Source organism: Melozone crissalis, unplaced genomic scaffold (assembly GCF_028551555.1).
Source record: "Melozone crissalis strain CALT ecotype California unplaced genomic scaffold, PUWL_Pcris_2 ptg000009l_1, whole genome shotgun sequence".
Classification (NCBI taxonomy): domain Eukaryota; kingdom Metazoa; phylum Chordata; class Aves; order Passeriformes; family Passerellidae; genus Melozone; species Melozone crissalis.
Window position 1 is genome coordinate 15,296,629 of NW_026535787.1, and position 20,156 is coordinate 15,316,784.

General features: G+C 38.3%; 1 protein-coding gene across 3 annotated transcripts in view; it reads right to left on the reverse strand.

Annotated features, from left to right (window-relative positions):
* APP (amyloid beta precursor protein) overlaps nucleotides 1-20,156 on the reverse strand; it is a 199,370-nt gene that overhangs the window by 23,318 nt on the left and 155,896 nt on the right. For all 3 annotated transcript variants that reach the window (XM_054270244.1, XM_054270245.1, XM_054270243.1), the window contains 2 exons: nucleotides 18,579-18,678; nucleotides 60-281 (listed from right to left, as the gene is read on the reverse strand). In XM_054270244.1, the coding sequence (XP_054126219.1) occupies nucleotides 60-281; nucleotides 18,579-18,678 (322 nt within the window). The remainder of the gene's footprint in view (nucleotides 1-59; nucleotides 282-18,578; nucleotides 18,679-20,156) is intronic.

A 20,156-nucleotide genomic window follows, 5' to 3' on the forward strand; every position in this document is an offset into this window, starting at 1 on the left:
ACAGAAACCACAAAGCTCAGCTCAGAAAGTCCTGTGGTTTCTCCCCCAATTGTACTTACCTTCATTTTCAGTATTGGCTGGAACAGAATCAACTCCAAAGGGATGCCATGGCTGAAGATCATCTAGGCTGAAGTCTCCATCCACTGGAAGCAGCTCAACTGTGGTCTTTGTTTCCGTCAATGAAGGCATGAGAGCATCATTTCCGTAGCTGATTCTGGGTTCGCTGATCATATTGGCCAAAACATCATCAGAGTAGTTTTGTTCTTTCTGAAGTAATTCATCTGCAAGGAAATTTCAATGCAGAAACCATATGAAAGAGGCAGCATATCGAAGGACCTATTTTCAATGCTACTCAAGTAAGAATTCACTGTTGTGAGATTCTGTTTTCCTACAATAAATAAAAATAGCAAGGCTTGGAATAGTCAAAACCCCATGATAAGCACTGCAGCTAAGGCAGTTTTTTGAAACATCAACCACAACTGCTCAGTACTATTTCCTACCCACATTTCCACTACATCACAGATCATAGGTTTGTGCTATATACATTCCTTGGCTTCTCCCCACCACTTTGAAAGGAAGCACAAAACAATTCCCTTCATCTCAACATGCTTCTGTAAGTCAACTGGTGAGAGCTCCACAGGAAGGAATGTCTTTGTAATTTGTCCTTCCTCTTAAATGCTCACTGCCAAAGCTCATCACAACTCCTAAATCCTAAATCTCCACAACAGTCACTGTATTAAGTTGGGCTTACTATAACACATCAAATCTGAAGAAATATTTGATTTTTTAAAATATATAACTTCGTAACTGAAGTAGTTCTTTGTTAAAAAGCAGTAGTAGACATCTACTAGTAGTAGTAGTAGGCAAATTATTTTACAAGCTACCAGCACCTAAAGCTATGCAGTACTATCTATGCTGTGGAGTTTTTTTCCTTGAAGCAAGGTGAGAAAAATCAAAGCACTTTTCAGTTCCATCAGGTGTATAGAACAGACTTCAACTCTGTGTTAAAAATAAGCTCAGAGGTTGTGTGTGCTGCATTATTCCTACTCCTTTCTCACATCAAAGTTCCTCTGCTCTCAGCACAGAAAGGACATGACTGGTTGGAGTGAGTCCAGAGGGCCACAGAGATGATCAGAAGGCTGAAGTACCTCTGCTATGAAGACAGGCTGGGACACCTGAGGCTGTTCAGCCTGAAGAAGAGAAAGATCCTAGAAGACCTTACTGTGGCCTTTCAGTACTTAGAGGGGGCCTATAAGGGGCCAAACTTGTTATCAGGGCCTTTAGCAATAGGACATGGGGTTTTTACCTGAAGGAGAGCAAATGTATGTAAGATATAAGAAAGAAATTTTTTCCAAGGAGAATGGTGGTAGATGCCCTGTACCTGGCAGCATTCAAGGCCAGGCTGGACAGAGCTCTGACCAAGCTGATCTAGTTGAAGATGTCCTTGCTCATTGCAGAGAGGGCTGGACTAGATGATCTTTAAAGGTCCTTTCCAACCAAAACTATTCTGTAATTCCATTTTTGATCCACCCTGCTTCACTGACATCTGTTTTTGTAGGAAAAATATACTATTTGCAAGTATTTTGAGAGAACCTGCTGCAAAGAGCACACTCAAGCAAGAAATTGCAATGCAGACCAATAATTGCTAATAAGGCACCAATAGTGATCAAGTGCCACAGAGTTAAATAGTTCACAATAGGAGACTGTAGTAGTGTGCGAGTGACCACATGAGAACACACATGGCAGCTGGTGATACAACAGCTTTCATTAGGACTGTTTTCTCTGCACTTCATTAAGGATCCCCTGACTGTCACTACTTCACACCCACATCTCTACCATGTACCAAGCCAGGGACATGAATCACCAACCACTCTGCTGCTAAACTCTTTGTGCCACTCCATAGGGGCTCACCCATTTCCTAGTAACATCAGTGACGAAGGGCATCTAAGTTTCTATACACACTACAGCTTTAGAAAACCTCAGCAAAATCTTTTGAATGTTATGTTTCTCCCAGCTTTAGACTACAGAAGTACAGTGGAACCATGCAGCACCCTCAGAAAGGTCCCTTACCACCTCAGAGGTGCCACTGCTTCAGTGCCTCTGTCAGTGATGATGCAGTAGGGCTCTGCTCTGTAATTCATCTCTCAAAGGCCACCTTGAGATAACTGACAAAATTCTCTGCCACCCTATACCCATAACACAGAAGTCAGATCATCAGAAATTAAAAGAATGTTGCAACCTCAGCTTTGGGGCAAACATGGGTTCTGAATCTTACAGAATAACGTTTTAAAATAAATTTTCCAGTTTAAACAGTAATTACTTGAGCAGATGGTAAGACTAATATGAATACAAAATTTAATTCTGTGATTGAATTTGCCCATTAAAATTACTTATTAGGACAGTACAGAAAGCCTATGTAAATTACACTGAAATGTTTTTCTTTTCATGTTCATTTTACTGAAACCAGTACTATTTTATGACACCTACTAAATCTTCAGCATTGAAGTTAAATCTGATTTTGTCTCCAAACTGCACTTACACTAATCCTTCTTCAAATTAAACCATGTCCTTTCTTCAGAAGAGGCAGGTGAAGTACCTTGACATTCTGAGCAGACATTATCATGTAACATGTTAATTTTCATTAGATATGGATGAAAAGACTTTACAAAAAAGAGCTGGATTTTAGTGGCCTGAGGGAGGAGTCTGGTGTCCATGTACCTTGCAGGGTGCCACAGATCAGAACACTGCTACCATATCATCATGCACCACACAAGAGAGTGTTACAGTACTGAGCATCTTTGTGACCACAGACCTTTCAAAACCTGGGCAGTGGAATGGTTCTGGGGCACAGCTCCCCTTGTTCCTGCTGTTCTCCCCATCCCCAGAGGATGGTGTGGGGCAGCTGTAGAGACCTGGAGCTCAAGCAGCAGAGGCAGGGGATGGTGGAGCTGTGCTGGAGGAGCTGGAGGAGCTGTGCCCAGCCACTCCTTTGCCCTGGACAGTGCCTGTTCAACTCCTGTCCATACTCTGCTGCTGACATACTCAGTGCCACCTGCAGACAGCTCCTGCCCTTGGAAAGGGACAAATGGTGCACAGAGGGGAAGGAAGGACCTCAGCTCTGGCAGTGCAGGAGCAGCACCAGGATGGGTACAGAACTCAGGAGAGGCCACGGTGCAGACATGGCTGTGCAGAGAGGGGTTCCAAACTCCCATCATGACACCATGATTATAGCCAAATTTCTGAGGGCTGGGAGTGATTGCACACAAAGTCTCTCTCAAGGCTACCCAAGTGGGAGCCCGTTGTTGCCAGCTCCATTGTTTTCCACCCAGCTGGGGCAGACAGTATGAAAAGGAACTGACCTGCACAATAGCTCAAGTGAGGCAGACAGATATTACAACCAGCAGATTATGATCACATCCATTTTACAAACGAGGAGACAATGGCTACATGAGTCAAGCCCATCTGACAGGATGAATCAGACACTGAATGACAGTGAGAAATTGGAAGTGCCTGGCATAGAAACTGCTGGAATCCATCACACTGAGGCAGCTGTGTCTGCACTGAGTAAATGATTCACAAACAATTGCTCCAATCATTAAACTGCTAAAAAAAGTTTGCCTTAGGATTTCCAGTTATTGATACTACTGGCAAAGTCCAAGATCAATTTTTCAGGGCTGATTTTGTTCCAAGTATCGATGGCCACTTGAACCATCAGTTACCCTAATGGAAAGCCATACATCTATTCATTGACACAGTATTTCCTCCATCTGCAGCTGCCAACTTAACTCCCCCACTGTGCAAAAGACAAATCCCCAAATAAGCAGGGAGTACAGACACAGCTAGAGGCTATGATGTGCATTCCAGACTGTTTCAGGGGATTTATTTGTACTATGAATATCTTATCATTAGGTGCTGAATATACAGAGATCCTAGGTTGCTCATCAAAATTTCATCTCACATCAAACCAACAGGACAAAAACACTCTGAGGATCTTCCTATAATAAATGTTTTTTGCTTGGGTTATTATCTCTTTGTAGCATTCTGCTAAGCCTTGCCATTGAGAAAAATAAAGAGGATGGCAAATCTTTCTGTCCCTCTGAAAGCATGTGCTCAAAAGCAACCATGACCTTGGGAAGAGACCACGCTCAGTTGGGACCTCAGACCTCTGAATTTGGTGTGAGGACACACAATTGCTGCTTCTCCTTCACACACTCAACATTCTCCTTCAGGCACCTCAGGATGAGAGACAGGCTCACTTCTAGCATTTTAATAAGATACTTCTTGGACTTCTCATAGCACCTAAGCAAGTTTCACTAATTTTTGGACTCACTGCAGGCCTCCTCATGGGTCAGTAGTCCTCAACAACGGCAACTAGAAAAACTGAAGTAAAATACGTTTGAGGAACTGGATAAAAGTGTAATGCCAACCCAAATTACTTTCAAGACTATTCTCTTATCCCACAAGGAGGCAAACAGAGCCAAAAGCAAAGAAAGAACTGAAGAAAAGAAATAAAATTTACTACAAAATCTTCTGGTAGATATTGTATTGTTAGAAGCTATTTGTTTACAATGCCCCAAGACCACAGTTCTATTTGCAAATCTTTGCAGATAGCACTGTGCTAGAAAAGATATCATGACAAATCCTAACAAAAGTTGATGGAGTCTCTGAGTGGCAAACCCATGTTCTGTTAGAACTTTATCTAATTTTACTGTCACACAACAGTTTCCAATGCAGAACTCTGGGACATACTTCCCAGCCTTTAATTGGCACAGCTATAATGACAAGAATTTAATATGGAACAGCTTCTCTTGCTGTCCTGGAGTGCCAACAACCCATTAGCTATCTTTCAAACCATAACTTTTATTTAGTTTATAATTTGTTTAAAATTTCAAAAAATAATTATAACATTTGTTGTGCTTTCAAAGAGCCCACCTACTAGATGAAAAGCTCTGCAATCACTATTATGTGCCAAAATTATTGAATTTAGTTGAAAAGCATTCTTAAAATCAGCAATTGTAATTGTGGAGTTCAAGGAAACAACTTCTTAAAACAGATTAGAAATGATGTGTACACAAAACACCTCTAATTAGTACTAGTTAAAATATCACCAAATTATATGCCATAGTTTTGACCCAACATCTAACTTCCTTTGTAAAATGCCATTTATATGGTAGAACATCTATTTGATCCAACAGACATGGGCTTGGAATCAGCTCAGATAAACTCATACACGTGCAGAGTCTTATTGCCTCACTTATCATCAGTGATGTTTCAGCCTGAACTGAACATGTGTTTTCCCCAAAGTTACTTGCTTTTGAGCATGTGCTTTCAAAATGACAAAACTAAAAAGTGTCAGCAACCTCCCTGTTGTTCTTAACAGCAGAAATAACAGAGCAATTGAGTCACAGCAACAGCTTCATTTGCACTGGCACACATAACTGCCTTAATCCACTCTGAAGGCAATTTAAATCATGCACATGTTGGATGTCACAATTAGGATTCACTAAGAACACCAACACAATAATTTATTACAGCACATGTGGCAAGAGGTAACATGTTTAGCTGCAGATTTCAATTGTATGCTTACTTTATGGGCTAATTCAATGTTATTTTCCAAAGCAGTTGCACTGATGTAATGCAGTCAGGTTTGAACTAACTTTGAGTGTCTGTATCTTGTCAGCTGCATGAATCAAAACTCTCCCAAAATGGTAAATATGAAAACATGACCTCCTGTGCCTTACCAAAAAGAGTGAAGCTCCACTGAATTTCAAGTATTTTGTTATTTTTAGATGTTTTGCTGAATCAAACACTGCATGATCATGATGTTGCATACTGCCATGAGTCATAATTATAAACATTATCAAGCTACAAAACACAATTCTGTGGTATTCAGCGCTGAACTAATTCATTTGTATGGTACAAATCAAATATAATGCAGAGAGACTGATTAAAGACTGAGAATGTTACTGAAAGTGAGCTGCCTGCTGGAGGGTGGAGAAGTGCCTTTGTTGCCTGCATGCTTTGAGGATGATGGAAGAGGAGTGGTAGATCACTCCTGTGAAATACTGGGAATGAGCCCAACCTTCAGTGCTCACATCCACACTGACAGAGAAATGTGACCACACCAGCAGATCTAAGTTTTCTTCTCACCTCCTTGACAGCCTGTGAAATTGTGCCACAGGTCTTTTGTCTGGAAACTCTTCAGTGCAATGTATCTCTCCCTCACAGCTGAAGGGAGACAGAAAGAGCAAGAACCATGGAAAAAAGCATTTCATAGTTCTTATTTTCTGTCCTTCAGAGATACCACCACTAGGTAAGAGCAAATAGCAGCCAAAACCCTCCACTTTTCAGAAATTTCCTATGTGGATGAAAACCTTGTTCAATAAGTTGAAAAGTTTGCCCTTCTTAAATTCTCAGAAAATGAACATTTAAGATATCATGAAACAGTTGACCTAAAATATTTTTTCTAGAAGTTAATAAGAGAATAAGCATCCCACAGCTTTAGACAACACCTTGATGGCTGTGAAAACCTAACTTTAGAAAAAAAGAAACCTAACTTTAGAAAAATTACACATTTGAACTTGAGAATAGCTGCAATAATTAGATCCATGCTATAAAGAACGTGCTTCTACTAAATTTTCAAAAAAAAAATCACAACTGTAGCACTTCCATGTCTTTCCCATTTCTTGCTCCTTCTATTTCACCACATGTAGATTTTGCTGTTTCCTGAATCACATCATAAAAACAATCCAAGTGAGTTTCCTCCTGTCAGCTGGCACATGGAATGTTTCAGTTAAATCTACCTTGCAGATATTTTGTCTTATATCATTAAAACTCCCAAAGATACTTAACTAATATACAGAGATACTGTCCTTGTGCAGGTACATCACAGGTTCTCTGGTATAGAAGAGTCTTCAAAGCTTGGGTAATCCAATTCAGGAAAATTCAGTCTTTAAAGCTTAGGATAGAAACTTATCACCAAATAATTGATTGAGTTCAAAATGACCTCAGTGTCTTTTCCTTAGGGATGGACTTCAATGCAAATTTAGTTTTGTACGCAATTACTGAGCACTCTGAGCAAAGGTTCATGACAATTTTCACACCACTTAAAGAGTCTGCTATGAAACTCATGGTCTGAAATTTTGTCTAATTTTCCTAGAAGCCTAGTATGACACTCTTTGCCTTCAGTGACAGAAGCTTTAATTACTACAGACCCATAATTATCTGACAACTACAGAAACTATCTATTAACTAAAATTAAATCTCAACATACGGCTATAGCAAAGTGGACATTAATAATTTTTTTGGTATTTAACAGCCAGCCATCTGATTAATAACTGCATTTCCTCCTCACTTCAAAGCAGAGAGTATTGAAACTTGTGTCATCTCTGGGAGTTACTAAACAGAAATGAAAGACCTTGCTCTTCCCTTTCACAAGATGCCTTTTTGTCAATTTCTGTTGTCTCCTTCCCTTCCTCTCATCCCCTCCTCATTCAATTAGGTTAAATTAGACAGGTCCTCTCCAAGTAAGACATGGAAATAATCCAGTATGAAGGTAGACAAGATAATATTAAAAAACACCCAGGGAAAAAATTGAATTTATACCATAATCCAGAACATATACTGTATATCATCATCCTGATCCACAGAAGGCACTGTGACAAACTCTCCAAGTTTAAATTTAACTCCACTTTTAATTCTGAATTAACATATCATTAAGTGCTTTAAAATAGGCTGAAGAGTCTAAATTAAAACAAATAAACAGTCTGACCAATTGTCACTGATATTACAGTCAGATGAATCAGCAATCATTATTCCTGCTCAGGCTTGTGTAAAGTAGAAAAAGCCAAGTCCCTTTCCCTCTTAAGTACCTGATAAGACTTATAAGTGAAACTACTCTGCAAAAAACATTTCATTTATATGAAATGTTACTTGTTACATGACTTGTGAGGGTTCCTCAGGGTGAGAGAGATAGATGAGAATCTTGCTCCATGATCAGAAGACTGGATTTATTAATTTATGATATATAATACATTATGACTATACTAAAAGGAATAGAGAGAAAAGTTGCAGAAGCTGCTAAGCTAAGAATAGAATAGGAATCTACAAACAAGAGAGCTCTCTGTGAATCTGTCCCCGAGCTTGCTCCTGTGATAAGCCCTTAATTGTAAACATGGAACATGAGCCAATCACAGGTGCACCCATTGCATTCCACATCAGCAGATATTATTGTTTACATTCTCTTTCTGGGGCCCCAGCTTCCCAGAAGAGGAAAAATTCTAAAAGAAAGGATTTTTATGAAAGAATGTCCGTGACAGTTACTACAGAATTTTATTGTCTACTTTTCTGAAAAAAATTATTTACTTTATTTATAAATTATTTTTTGGTCTTATTTACTGATAAAAATAATTATATTTACTTGCCAAACTTACAAAACTTTAAAACTGCAATAGGACCTAAAACTACCACTTTCTGACACCTGAAACAAGTCAGTTACCTATCATTTTCTACAAACACTTCTCAAGGTCAGATTGTGAATACCACAACAATTTTTGATGTGCCATCTTGGAAGCACTCAATAATCCATTAAAAATATAAAAATCTGAACATTCACTTGTTGCACTGATGCTTTAACATTTTAGCTTTTGTATTTTTCATATCCTGTACTGCATTAGTGTATAGCTCTGAACTCCATATAGACTGTTAGTTAATTCTCTTCATATTTTGGTCAGACAAAACAATCCTTCTAGGCTTGAGATCCAAGGACACGGTCTGCCTCAAGCATCAAAAAGTATAAACAAAAGTGAATTGGGGGAGAGGGGAGCAAACTGGAGGAATATGACTTCATTACCCGAAGCTGTAATTGGAGGATTAACACCTGATATGCTAATAGACCAAACTTGCATCTGTCTGAAAAACTTGGGACCATCATCCATTTTGGGCGCAGTCCCTTGGGGAGGCTTCATCTGCCCTTAATGTACCTGAAGGCCCTTCATTAAATATATCTATTTTTCTTCTTTTAACTTTGTCTGGCCTCTGCTTCTAAGTAAGCCCGAAATAGGCATCAGCAGTTGATACCCTTGGTCAAAAGGGAATACATTTAAAGTTAAATCCAAACTTACAGAACTGAACTGTGCAGTGCTTGCTCCAGATAATAAGTATTTCACCTATTTATTAACTGCAGTTTTAGTGTTTGATAGGCCAGATATATCCTAGGTTGCCAGAGTAATCTAAAGAGATGCATTTATTAAATTTACCAAATATATCTATGAAGTGGGATGTGGCCAGTTCTGTTGCCTTTTATGCTCTTTTTCATACACATGATCTAAAAGTAGGAAGCAGAACAGACCAAGAACTGGAACCCTGCCCAGGCACTACTATTCAGAAAAATGCATTTTTCAGTGAAGTTGGGTATATGAGAATCACAGGCAGGAGAAAGCTGCATTGATGAAAGATCATTTGTAATCCCATGTGCATGGGAACTGACAGAACATTACTGCAACATCTCCATCAAGCCAGCAATTCTGTTAAATCACATATCCTCTGTAATTTTTTCCTTTTTTATCCCAACAGTAACAAAGAAGAACAGCACAGATACTCTTGACCATAAAAAACAGCTGTGAATTTTCCCTCTGCACTCCTGGAAAGGAAGCTATGCTTCAAAACAAAATTTAGTACACCATTGGCATTAGAGGCTTATTTTGCCATCCCCCTCAGGATACTCTGCCCACAGTGATGCAGTTCAGACTTTAGTGTTTAAATCCCTTTGGATAACAATTCCAGAGACTGACACACTAGCTCTGGAATATATTATATATAAAACTATATTACCTTGTGCTAATATAACCAGTCTGGTTGCCAATGGAGATTTGCAATTTGCCAGCAGGTAAGAATTAGGATGATTCCTTTGTTTCTGTCACAGTCCAAGACCTCCTACTAGGAATCTGATCTTAGAGTGAATCACACAGAATGACACAATTGTGTTTCCGAAACATTTTAACTGGGAAAAGAAAATCCATCGTTCAACAGCACAAATGAAGCAGAACATGTTGGAGTGTTTGTGATCCCACAATTTTGGGCTGCTTCAGTAGTCGTGGACATTATGAACTTGATTTAGGATAACATATTTATGAAAAAAAATACACATATATTCAGTGTATCAAAAAAATCTCCAATAGCTCAGTATAATGAGATTCCTGTAAGCAGGCAACATTTCATAAAGCCAGAGCCTCCCCTCTGACTGGAGCAATGCATTTGGAAAGTCACCTGCTCTCAGTTCATATCTGAAAGCTGGACAACTGGAAGACATTTTCAGACTTTGGTTTTTTATCCAAAAAAAACCCCCAAAAAGTGACATCTTAAATTTGCTGTGTGATGAACTAACATATGAGCTCCTTAAAGCATAACACTAGAAGCAATTATCAGGAAATACTAATGAGAAAGGCTGAGAAGCCACTGCTTCATAAGTCAAAGCAGACTTTAAAAAAGTCTTTAAAAAGATGATGTTGGTTCAGGCTTTAAAGAGAACATGTTGGTATCACCACATATTTTATCTGCATCATCTCAAAACTGAGGCTTTAGACTTTTCACTGAAGACACAAAAGAACATGAAATAATCCAACTAGATGTTTATGAGCAAATCTGTAACTATAAGGTTATTCTGACCTATAATGCTTTTTAAAATCAAATATATCCAGTGTACCAATTTAAAATAATACACACAGTCCTTTAAATGCAACATTTTCATAGAATTGTAACCCTACTCCCCACAGAAACACGACTCTCCAAGAGAGAGAATTTCCCAGTCTATTGTATTCATGACACCAGAAAATGTCTAGTGATTAAGAAGAAAATCCTGATCAAATCCACATGTATCCAATAACATAAGAAAAAATAGGAAAGAATACAACCAATAACTGGACAATTATTCAAAGTCTAATGCATTTTTTGCCATTGTGCACAAGGTGATTGTAGATTCTTCCAGAGGGGTATCAAAAGAAGTTGTTAAGTGGACACTGTCTCACCCTCAGCCTATTGCCACTGTGAGCCTAGTGGTCTCATGATCATGAACTCCCTGTGGGATCTGTAGTGGGGATGGCAACTTTCTATTAAAAGAGAAGTGTCCATGAAAAAATACTTCAGGCTAAAGTAATGGAAAGGTCACAGAATAAGGTCAAGAAGGATCTATCAATGCAGGGCAGAGTACTCTGACCATCAGCTCCTGAAAAAAAGCCAAGGTAACAACTTTAAACCTCTCCTGCAAATACATGAATTATTTAGAGTGAAAGACTTAAATACTCACTGATATGAGTATTCTGAGATGCTCAGAAAATTTAAAAATTACGTTGTTTATGATTTACAAGGCCACGATTATTATCAGTTTTCAGTTCTAACATGTGGATCATGAGACCAGATTTTGTAAAGGTGCAAGTGAAACAGAACAGCATTATTCAAACCAAAGGAAAATATTATTTCAATAAACTTAGTCCCTTGTATTAACTTTTTATTCTGACTGTATTTCTGAACTGGAAAACAAGATGTCCCATATCTTTCCTTTAAGAAAAAGCCACCTCAATCCAAAGCCACCTGAAGTAATTTATCCTTTTTCCAGTATCTGTGTGCCCTGGAGGAAACTGGCTCTTTTACTCACTGAAGTCATGCTCACAATATTTATGAGATGGAAAGAGGGCTTGTGCACACAAAAATCAGGATTCATGTCTTTTCTGGAGAACATCAGTGCCCATGAGAGCACACAATAGCCCATTTAGCTATAAAAAGATGGGGAGGAATAGTACACTGCTAATGAAAGCACTTTAGAACATCAGCGTCAGTGATGTGCATTTATATCTATTTGAATCATCTACAATTCTCCACCATTTCTTTGACAGTTAAATAAATTTGACAAAAAAGAAGAGATGCTTAGAGAAAGAAAATGTTGGATTTATTTCCAGGATTTTTTTCCTTCTCTCCTACACTGAAGCAAAGGTCATATCTTACTAGCACACAGAGCTGAGTCTCTTAAAAATGCTTTTTCACTGTGAGGGTGACCAAACCATGGCAATTGGCTCTGGGTGGCATTGCCTTAGCAGAGGGAATGGAGCAGATGTCCTCCATCCTCCAGAGGTTCTGTCCAACCTCAGGCATTCTGTGCATCTGTGACATTGGCTGATTCTCTATATAAATGTCACACATCACCTTGCTCCAACAAATGGCATCTTATTATTTATGGTATTTAAATAATTGTAAGAATATTTTATAGAGATAACAAAGTGGCAAAATGGATAGCTTAGTCAAAGCCATAGGCTTGTAATGATTAAAGAAAAAAACACCACTTGGGAAAAAGAAAAGCTTCAGAGTGTGTGTGTATATATGTATATGAATTAGTCAAATGCTTTAAAAACAAATGTCCTTGGGTGGAAAAGGTCTTAATTGCTCATCAGGCTCTCCACCTGGGCCACATGTCAATATTTAAGCATACAAAATCTATCTCAGTGTTGCTGTGGAAAGTTTAACACAGCATTCATTTGCTTTTGTGGAAGGACTCTGCTATTTTTAAACACTGATGCAACAATATATATTTTGCTAGAATCCTAACAAACCATCTTTTTGACTGAATGCTATAGGCCTTCAAGGGAGAATATTAAAGGTCAATAACCACTTCACAGAAAATTCAAGTTTTTCTTTGAAAAGCTGATGTTACTGGATACACATAAATGTGTCAAATCAATTATGGGGAGAAAACACAGGTGTAGTTAGTGTTGGAAGTCACTTCAGCATACCTGTGCAAATACACATTCTCCAAAGGCTGCTTTTGACTGCTTGTTCCAGTTGCATTACACTTATGGCACAAAGGGCAGAGCAGGAGGGCAGGAGCATGGGCTTGTATGATACAGCCCAGACACATCAAACAGGCTATTTAAAACTAGAAGGCAGGTTTTACAGAACCTTTGGTAAGACCTACATACTATTGTCCTACTTCCACAAGCTGTTTAAACTTTGCTGAGAAGTTTCTCTGTGGTTTAGATATCAACAAATCTCAACGGAATACTTGCTGTCACAGAAAAATGTGCTGGTGTTCAAGAGATGAGGGTGGAAATTCAATACTTCTGCTTTGGCAAAGATGATGTTTTGTTGTACCCAATATTGAACTCTCCCCTACACAGTACTAGCCAAGTGCCTGGGGCAATTTAAAAATGACAATTCCACTGATCTCCAGAATGGCAGAAAGTATAAAACTGAACAGAAATTGTCCAACTTTCCCCAGCTATGGGTTTTTGCAACTACTGCAAATGCTCACTGTATTTACAGCCTGGATGAAGCACATTAGTCAACTAATGCAAAACCCAACTGCCCTGATGATGAGCACCACTGGTGACTATTCTTTATTTTTCTCTATGCCAGTTCACTGAATATGGTCTGTCTCAGTGCGGATAAATTGTGGAGTGCTAATGCATTTACCCATATCTCAACAACATTGTTTTACTTTACCAGAAAAAAAAAAAATTAAGGCATTATAAGTACTCTAATGCATGACATTATAGCATCAATCAGATGCAACCAGTGATTTTTCCTCTAGTCTTAGAGGAAGACTAGAACTGGTTCCTATTAAGCAGCCTAGAGCTGCTACCTCTACAAAGAAAAAGTAATTTCAAGAATTTTCTTGTCTAACACTCTCAAATTGAGTTACAAGGTAATTACTGATCTTACTTGATATGAACTGCACCATTCTGTATGATCCCCATTACAATACTCTGGTAAACCTTTAAACAAGCTTTTGACACAGTCAGTGCAAGTCAACTACCCTTTATTATTCTGATACCTTGATAACACAACTCAAGTTCAAATAAAGGTTCAGAAATCTTAAGTATTGCTTCAACATCTTTAACATTTTTGAAGGTGGAATTCTTCCTATCAGATAAATTTTAAGACAGAATGACAAGGAAGAGTTACAGAAAAAGAGACACTGAGAAGTCCCATTGCAGTCTGACAGACATTACTAATTCAAAACAGCATTTTAAGGGAGAGGAAGAAGAAAGCAATCACAAAAGGAACAGCACCAAACAAGACAAGACACAGAATTTGCTTTTGCAAATGTTTTGGTTTTGCAGTATCAGTCCCCAGACCACTCTGGTTGTGGTTTTGAACTGTCAGCCTGTGGCAAGAAACTAATACCATCAAACCTCTTAAGAAGGATACCACAGAATGACTGGAAAGAGCATCCTAATTCAACTCATGGCAAGAAATGCAGAAAGGGTGCGGACTGACTACAGGTCAAAATTACAAGCCAGAAACAAAGACTCAAAAATCTGTCTAATAAATGCTAAAAGACCAGGACCAGCTGAGGAAGTGCTAACTTTGCCCTCCACTCAGATAGGCATTGGGCCTGATGATTAAAGAGGAAGTGTTAAAGGAAGTCTTCAGACATGTTGAGTCTGCAGCTGCTTCTAGAAACATTTACAGAAATCTTCAAAGGAACTTGCAAGGCAAATGTCAAGAGGTAAATGTCTCTTGTTTCAAATTTTGTCATGCTAAGTTGGAGCACACAAATGTTTAAAATAGCACCTGACCCACAGTACACTATATATATCTGAAAGCAGGCACTGATTTGGGGTCAGCCTGGGTCTGCCTTCTCCTCTAGACAAGTAATGTGCGTGTGGCATCCAGAAAATGCTGCAGAACAACAGGACAGGCAGAGTGGAGCAGAAAAGTAAAACAACAACAGCTTGATTTTATTTGTCAAGGGACAGTTGAAATAATATTCTTTTACTTATTACTCATAACTGAATGCTTCTGAGCTTAGGTACAATACTGCTGTGGTATTACTACAGTGCTTAATATTTCCTCAGTGGTGGGCTAGAAAAGTTGAAGCTGAGGACATCAATTTGGAAACAAGAATTAAAAATTCAGATCACTGCCTACCCACATGACTGATGCACAAAGCTCTGATGTAGTTTCTGATTCAGAAGTCATGCCTGCTGTGCCACTCTCTACAATAAATTGCTTTTTACATAGATGGATAAGCAATCTAATCAAATAAGGATTTAAAGAAGGACGTGCTCGAAGGAACTGCTGATTTTGCTTAAAGCCTACTATTGCTTTTTCTGGATTTCCATACATGTTAAATAGTATCTGAGATTTATCAGAGAGAAAAGGTGAATACAAACATCTAGGCAGCCAAATAATGTGCTCAGATTTCTTTTTGTGCCACTCTCCTATTCATGGGGCATACTCCTGCTCATAAGAAACTCCATTTATCACAAAGAACTACATCAACTGCCAAGAGTGACCTCTTTTTTAACACATTTGCATCACTGTCCCTTGTGAAATTATCTGCAGCCAGAATGCCAGTCTCCTACCCAAATGACCTGCTTATTCTTTCCAAGCTTTTTCAGAGCAACCATGGTCAGGTGACCTCTTTGTGCAACTCTCAGACTGGCTCCTTTTCCTCTGACCCAACATGAACAAGAGACAGCCAGCAATATCCTTTCTCACACATCTGGAATTTGCTGCTACATTACAATGCCTGAAACCCTTATGGGGCATTTGCACATTACACACTGGTCAAATGCTTAGGATGAAAGCCCTCACTTAAATTAAGTGTGGTTTTCTACCCTCGGAGTGCTGTGAGTCTTCCAACTATCTATATGCTCCTATGACACCCACTGTTAAACCTACATCAGTTGGTGAAGGACACCTGCAGGTAAGGACTAAAATTCTGTTAAATTTTACCCTAAATTCCTACCACCATCTTTGCTGGACTTACAAAAATAACAAGAAAAGGCTGCTCTTAAAAGGCATAAGAGCCAGTTTTAAGCATAGAAGCTGGATGTTTTTATTTTGGATTTTGCACATTATAACAATGGTTGTAAGCCTGCCTTTTAGGGTAGGAACTTCAAACATGACCTGTATTTTAAGGAAATTCCAAATGTCCAACAGCTAGATTGTGATTTATCAGATTAACTGTACAAAAATAGGTCATAATATTTTTAGCAATAGGAAAAATAGAGTGAAAAACAGCACCACATTATCTGTAAGAAGAATTAAACCCATGGGACAAATTCATAGCAAACTGGATCTCATTTGTATTGCTGCTTACAGAACTACTTGTTTGATTCAGGGAAAAACTACCTTTGTCAGAGCTCTGTTATCTAAAGCAAAGATTAGCCATTCCTCAAGGTAAAAACTTGTCATGAAGAACTCTAAAGCAGAGTGGAACTAGAAACTAAAATTATAATAAAGAACTCTACAGCAGAGTGGAACAAGAAACTAAAACTATAATCAATAAAGAAAATTAACTAAAACTATTTTCAACCATGTCTCCTTAGATGTAATTTATTAGTTAGACACTGTGTGAGATGTTCTTACCTCATTTATTTTTCAAATTTTCTACTGACTCAGACTTTCTAAGTCAATGATTCCAACAAAAGGTATTTAATCAAACATCTTTTTACTGAGAGTTGTAGTATTTCTTGGGAATGCTACAAAGTGAGGTTTTATTAGAAGTTTACTTTCCCACAGATTTTGCAGCTGTAAAAGATGTCCTTTTCCATTGTTTAGGAAGGGTACAGAGACTAAGAGATTCAGTCATTTCAGAAGAGAATTTAAAATAGGCTGATCAGAGCGAGAAGGCCCAAAGCTAGAAGGATACTGTCTTCTTGAACACATGAGAATGAGCTCTGCAAACTTCATTAAAACCAACATGTAAAACAAAGTTTAGAGACAATATTCTCAACAAGAAGAACACTGATACTGAAAGACACTGCATTATGGAAAACTATTTTATCTAGATCTGATATTTTACCTAGAAAAGATAGTACTTTAATTTGTGCTGCTTAGTAACTCCCAATTATGAGAACTTTGTTTTAATTGCTATAAACTTTGCAATGCATTGAACAGTTTTTAGCACAGCCTAAACCACAAAAAGAAAAAAAACCATCAAGGTAAGGAAAAACTGCTCAAGAGATTGTAACAAGTATTTTCTTTGTGAATTCTTAGCTGCTCTCAACTTACTAGGAAAGAATGCTTAATAATTTTAGGCTCTTTTTTGCCCCTAAAAATTAGTATTACATTTGAGATTAGGAGTCAGATTCCTGTAAACCACTCAGCAGTTACTAGACTTTTGGTCTCAGGCCACTCCAAAGATTCTGGAATTCTTGTTCCACTTCAGTACACAGAAAGGAGAACAAAATTTACAAGAATATCCTCAGCAGCAAGCATTAACATTACCAAGAATAGAAAGAAGAAATTGGAGTTTGAAGCAAAAACCCCAAGGGGATGATAGCAGTGCAAAAAGAAAACCAATTGAGTATCTCAAAGACCTCACAGTACTGACATCTTCTTTCTACAGAAATGATACGCTTTCAAATTATCAGTAAGATGTTGTTCCTCCCTGAATGACTCTACATCCACAGACTGTTGGATGTAGAGTCATTCAGGAGAGGACTGGAGAACTGTTGATTGTGCCTTATGATTGTGGAGCACAGAAACACACAGTTAAGGACAATTACTAACCAGATATCTTCTGGCTGCCTCCCAATTCCTTCCACTATTTCTTGATCTCATCTCCAGCCCTCTCAAGCAGAAGCATATCTCTGTCATAACTCATACTTTGGGCAAATGAATCCACCACTATTCCCTGTCCATCCCTCCCTGTGTCTTAAATGCATTCTAATCGTTACTGCAGTGGCACACCTCCCTCCCTCGTGTTTTGAAGAAATCAATGACTTATTTATTCAGCTGAATCTGGTTACTAGTGAAATTAATACATTAACTGCCACTTACTGCCACAACTTGTGCAAAAATGACTGTCCCATCTCTGACCTTTACATTTAACTATGTGTTATTTTTCTTAAAGACAAACACTAGCAACATGATGTCCAAAACTGAGTGCAGTTGCCTTGCTGCAATAGCAGCAAATGGCAAAGTGTGAGTGCTGTACTGGAGATCTCTGTGCTGCAGCAATGCCACAGCCAAGGGCAGGAATCTGGATGGAAGGAAAGGCCATTACAGCTCTCAGGAAAAAGGCAAACATAGGTCTGTTGCTACTGGATTCATCCACAGTCCAGCTTGTATGCTGGAAAAAATGGGAGGAGCAGAGATATCAATTTGATAACTAACCAAGAACTAAAATGCATGACACTAGGATACTGCCAAGTTGATACATACACTTTTCTCAGATCCTTGGCTCTGCAACCAATTTTTTAGCTGTGGGATTTCCAAATGGTCTCTATCAGGTAAATACTTAACAGGTAAACTAAATATCCAAAGGATAGGGTTTGCCTAAATCTCATTGTCAATTGCTGCATCCCTATAGCATGGAAGGCTCCAAATGTCAATTAACATATTTCAGGGAAGACATTTACAGCAGTATGATGATGTCACTGCATGGGTTATACAGGATTTGTCTTCCAAGGGTTGATTATAATTTAATTCAAAATTTAAGAATGTTGCCAGGTTTACTCTTCTATTTTGCAGCTGAGGTAGTATATCAATAGGAAAAGTGAGATGCATTTTTGCTTTTGGTGGTAATTTCTCATCACAGAAATATATGTCTTTTTCTACACGAGTAGTTTGCATACCAACTTCATCCTGGATCTCCTCTGCCACAGCAGGCACGTTGTAGAGGAAGGAGAGAGACTGGTTCATGCGTTCATATATCACACGTAGATGTGTCATGACCTATGGAAACAAAAGCATTTGAAGGAGGGGGATACTATGGATAATTTGACATTATCACAAATATCACAGATTACAGGAAGCAAGACCATTTTCACTTGTACAGGTATAAGATTTCAATATACTCTATGTATCAAAACTGTCAAACCTATTGCAAAACTCACCTCTCTCCTAGAGCTGCTAAAAAAAACCATTCTAGATGCTCCTCTATAGGCACCTGAAATCCCATGGAAATGCAGTAATTTAAAGTAGGAGTTTACATTTGCTGTGGGGCAGAACATGCACACAAGCAGCTATTGCGGCAGAAATCCACAGCCTTGTTCTTCTTTCAGCAAAGTTTACATTTGCCCCTACCCGTAAGTTTTCACATAACATGTAAACCAAGTGAGGCACAGTGATTGCTGCATCAAAATATTTCAGGTGTTTGGATTTATTTATTTATTTCCTAATCCAAATACTGTGAAAAGAAACAGCTCTCTAAAGAAAAATAAAAAAAAAAGGTAGCATTTACAAATTGCAAACACTGCAGCTGCAAACAAAAATATTTCCACCCAGAAGGATTACTGCATCCTCTCATTTGATTACAGCTCTATTGCTTTAAGTGCTCTCACATTGTTATGGGTTGAGTTATGACATCATATGATATGTGATGTGATCATATGATATGATATGTGCTCCCCCAGACTGCTATCACCTTTCTTCAGTAGAAGGAGAAATTGAAGTGCATCTTAGAAGACTGACAAGATAATTAGGCCTAACAAGTAAAATGAGTTGCAGACAGCAATTTTAATGAAACGGCAGCATGATTTCTTCAAATCTAAATATTTATGCTATTGAACAAAATATTTTGTTTTCCATTTTCCACTGAAAAACATTTCACAAACAGAACTCCCAGGCCACATTTCCCCAACCATCTGACCAGTTCTAGACACAGAGATGCTGTATCAATACTCATTTCTACAATGACATGTTAGACAATACACTGCACTTCTTGTATTTATACATCAGTTTCTATTCTTCACTAGTACTGCCACACAACCTGCACTCTGCAAAATTTCATTGATTTTTATCATTAAATAACCCAATGGGACTTGGGAAAAAAGTAGTTATAATAGATGTTAAAGACAAGGCAAAGACAATAATCACTGCAGAAGACTTTTAGAAGTGTGCATTTCTCATTTCAGCAATTTCAAGACAGCACAATATCAATGTACACATCTGGCTGAAACAGATGTTTGAAAATCTAATCTGCCATCCAGGGAGGTACATGGTTTTGATTTTTCTTTTGTGATATCAGTCAATTCAAAAACTGTGGCTGGAACGGTGCCTGCCACTGAATCCTACAGAGGGAACAGCAGCAGATTGCACAGATTCCAGCACACTGTTTTTACAACTTATCCATTGTGACTCCAATTTTAATTGCTGTTTTGAAAGCCAAATACATCTTCAATCTTGGGTGTTTTCTTTCTGCTTTCTTGCCC